This window comes from Atractosteus spatula, chromosome 5, assembly GCF_055471065.1.
Source record: "Atractosteus spatula isolate fAtrSpa1 chromosome 5, fAtrSpa1.hap1, whole genome shotgun sequence".
NCBI lineage: Eukaryota > Metazoa > Chordata > Actinopteri > Semionotiformes > Lepisosteidae > Atractosteus > Atractosteus spatula.
The window spans coordinates 67,074-70,453 of record NC_142710.1 but is presented as its reverse complement, the minus strand read 5'-3'; the positions used below and the strand labels follow the sequence as shown (position 1 = coordinate 70,453).

General features: G+C 62.4%; 1 protein-coding gene across 1 annotated transcript; it reads right to left on the bottom strand.

Annotated features, from left to right (window-relative positions):
- Positions 1–1,332: 1,332 nt before the first annotated feature.
- Positions 1,333–3,139, bottom strand: LOC148833210 (somatostatin receptor type 5). The gene is made up of 3 exons (XM_088917823.1): positions 2,733–3,139; positions 2,087–2,425; positions 1,333–1,615 (listed from the first exon to the last, which is right to left on the bottom strand). The coding sequence occupies exons 1-3, from the start codon at positions 3,137–3,139 to the stop codon at positions 1,333–1,335; spliced, it is 1,029 nt and encodes a 342-aa protein (XP_088773949.1).
- Between the last annotated feature and the right edge of the window lie 241 nt (positions 3,140–3,380).

Here is a 3,380-nt window from a genome sequence, read left to right as displayed (position 1 = left end):
TACAGGAGACACACTGAGACCCCACCCCCAGTACAGGAGACACACTGAGACCCCACCCCCAGTCACAGGAGACACACTGAGACCCCACCCCCAGTCACAGGAGACACACTGAGACCCAGTACAGGAGACACACTGAGACCCCACCCCCAGTACAGGAGACACACTGAGACCCACAGGAGACTTCTTTACTCCTTCAGAGATGTCTGGGCTCCTGAGAAGCGTCAGAAGCCATGCTGGTCCTCTTACCTCTCTGCCCTTCTGCCAGTCAGACACACGTCTCTGAAACCTCTCCACTCGTTCACAGATTGGAGCCAAGCCCACCTCACCTCTCCTCCCCGTGTGAAAGTAACAGCGATAGCTCAGAGCAAGAACGACAGCCGCCTGTGAGCAGGTCATGTTAGATCTTTTTAATATCTTCATACTTCGTGACATGAGTAGACATTTGAAAAGCATCAGTCACTGAATCAGTGTAACATTATGTGAGGGTGTCAGTCAGTCAGTCAGTGTGTCAGTGTGTCAGGGTGTCAGTCAGTCAGAGAGCCAGGGTGTCAGTCAGTCAGTCAGTCAGTCAGTGTGTCAGTGTGTCAGGGTGTCAGTCAGTCAGAGAGCCAGGGTGTCAGTCAGTCAGTGTGTCAGTGTCTCAATGTCTAAGTGTGTCAGTGTGTCAGGGTGTCAGTCAGTCAGAGATCCAGTGTTTCAGGGTGTCAGGGTGTCAGTCAGTGTGTGAGTGTCTCAATGTCTAAGTGTGTCAGTGTGTCAGGCTGTCAGTGTGTCAGGGAGTCAGGGAGTCAGTCAGTGTGTCAGTGTGTCAGGGTGTCAGGGTGTCAGTCAGTCAGAGAGCCAGGGTGTCAGTCAGTCAGTGTGTCAGTGTGTCAGGGTGTCAGTCAGTCAGAGAGCCAGGGTGTCAGTCAGTCAGTGTGTCAGTGTCTCAATGTCTAAGTGTGTCAGTGTGTCAGGGTGTCAGTCAGTCAGAGATCCAGTGTTTCAGGGTGTCAGGGTGTCAGTCAGTGTGTGAGTGTCTCAATGTCTAAGTGTGTCAGTGTGTCAGGCTGTCAGTGTGTCAGGGAGTCAGTCAGTGTGTCAGTGTGTCAGGGTGTCAGGGTGTCAGTCAGTGTGTCAGTGTCTCAATGTCTCAGTGTGTCAGGGTGTCAGTCAGTGTGTCAGGGTGTCAGGGTGTCAATCAGTCACTGTGTCAGTGTGTCAGTCAGTGTCTCAGTGTGTCAGGGTGTCAGGGTGTCAGTCAGTGTGTCAGTGTGTCAGTCAGTGTCTCAGTGTGTCAGGGTGTCAGGGTGTCAGTCAGTGTGTCAGTGTGTCAGGGTGTCAGGGTGTCAGTCAAGGCGGGGCGAATCGAGGGGGGCCCTCCTGCACTCTCAGCGGGGCGACTCGAGGGGGGCCCCAGCAGCTCTTGCTCAGAGGGAGCAGGGCGCGCAGCTGCCGCAGGGCGGGGCGGGACAGCAGGAAGTAGAGGGGCGGGTTCCAGCAGGGCGCCAGGCAGATGAGCAGGATGGCCGTGAGCGAGCCCACCTCCCACAGCAGAGACACTGAGGGGGGGGGCTCCTCGGAGGAGGGGGTGCTGGGGGCAGGGGCAAGGTGCTTGGGGGGCAGTAAGGGGGGGCTGCAAGGGGCAGCGGGGGAGGCGAAGGGGGGAACTGAGGAGGGGTTTCGAGGGGCAGCGGGGGAGGTGAAAGGGCAGGGGGGAGCTGAGGGGGGACTGCGAGGCTCAGCTGGGGAGGTGAAGGAGGAGGGGGGGGCTGAGGGGGGACTGTGAGGGGCAGCGGGGGAGGTGAAAGGGCAGGGGGGAGCTGAGGGGGGACTGCGAGGCTCAGCTGGGGAGGTGAAGGAGGAGGGGGGGGCTGAGGGGGGACTGTGAGGGGCAGCGGGGGAGGTGAAAGGGCAGGGGGGAGCTGAGGGGGGACTGCGAGGCTCAGCTGGGGAGGTGAAGGAGGAGGGGGGAGCTGAGGGGGGACTGTGAGGGGCAGCGGGGGAGGTGAAGTGGGGGGCTGAGGGGGGGCTGTGAGGGGCAGCGGTTGGGGTGAAGGGGGTGGGCAGGAGCTCCAGGGGGTCGGGGGGCTCCAGCGGCGGAGGCAGGTTGACGAACTCCAGGGCGTAGTAGGGCAGCCAGCTGAGCGCGAAGGCCAGCGTGGAGCCGATCAGCAGCGCGGTGGCCTTCTTGTTGCGGCGGGCGGCGGTGAAGGTCGTGCCCCCCGGCGTGGGCGCGTGGCGCAGGTGCCGCACGATGCGGCCGCAGTTCACCGCGATGGTCACCAGCGGCGCCACGTAGTAGACCAGGAAGGCCGGCACCAGGAAGCCCAGCCACTGGCCCCGCCCCACCGCCCAGGTGCAGTGGCTGTCAAACTGGACATAGGTGACCTTCGGCAGGGCCATCGTCACGGCGACCAGCCAGATCACCGCCAGCACCGCCGCGCTGAGACAGAGGACATCAGTCAGATGAGCTGCACGGCCTTTGACCCTCACAGACCAGCTCTGCATGACCTTTGACCCTCACAGAGCAGCCCTGCATGACCTCTGCCCCTGACACACCATCTCTGCATGACCTTTGACCCTCACAGACCATCTCTGCGTGACCCTTGACCTTCACAGTGCAGCCCTGCTTGACCTCTGCCCCTGCCAGAACAGCGAGACGTGTCTCCCCCCCACCACCACTGCAGTCACAGCTGGCTAGCACACCTGCGCCCCCTGCACCCTCGACCCGGCGCCCCGCCCTCACTCACAGGTGCCAAGGCCGCAGCGGGGGGCTGGCGGGCGCGGTGACGATGCGGTGCCGCAGCACGGACATGGCGGCCAGGCTGAAGATGTCCACGCCGGCGGTCAGCGAGGTGGAGAAGGCCAGGAAGACGCAGGTGTGGCCGCCTAGGCGCCAGCCGCGGCCGGCCGCGGTCAGCAGCACGCAGGGCAGTGCCAGCAGCGCGCCCAGGTCCGCCAGGCTCAGGTTGAGCAGCAGGACGGAGCTGGGCCGGGCCCGGCGCTGGCGCTGGCGCAGCAGCACCAGCCAGACCAGCAGGTGGCCCCCCACCCCAGCCAGCAGCGCCAGCACGCTGAACAGCGGCAGCACCAGCGAGAAGGAGATGGTGGTGTCGGCCGAGACTGACTCAAAAAGCAGGTTCACTATCGCGGGCATCCTGAGCGACCTGAGAGAGAGACAGGGAGAGAAGAAGACAGGGCGTGAGAGAGAGAGATGGTGGTGTCGGCCGAGACTGACTCAAAAAGCAGGTTCACTATCGCGGGCATCCTGAGCGACCTGAGAGAGAGACAGGGAGAGAGGGAGAGACAGGGAGTGAGAGAGACAGATGGTAGTGTCGGCCGAGACCAACACGAAGAGCAGGTTCACTAAAGTGGGCATCCTGAGCCACCTGAGAGAG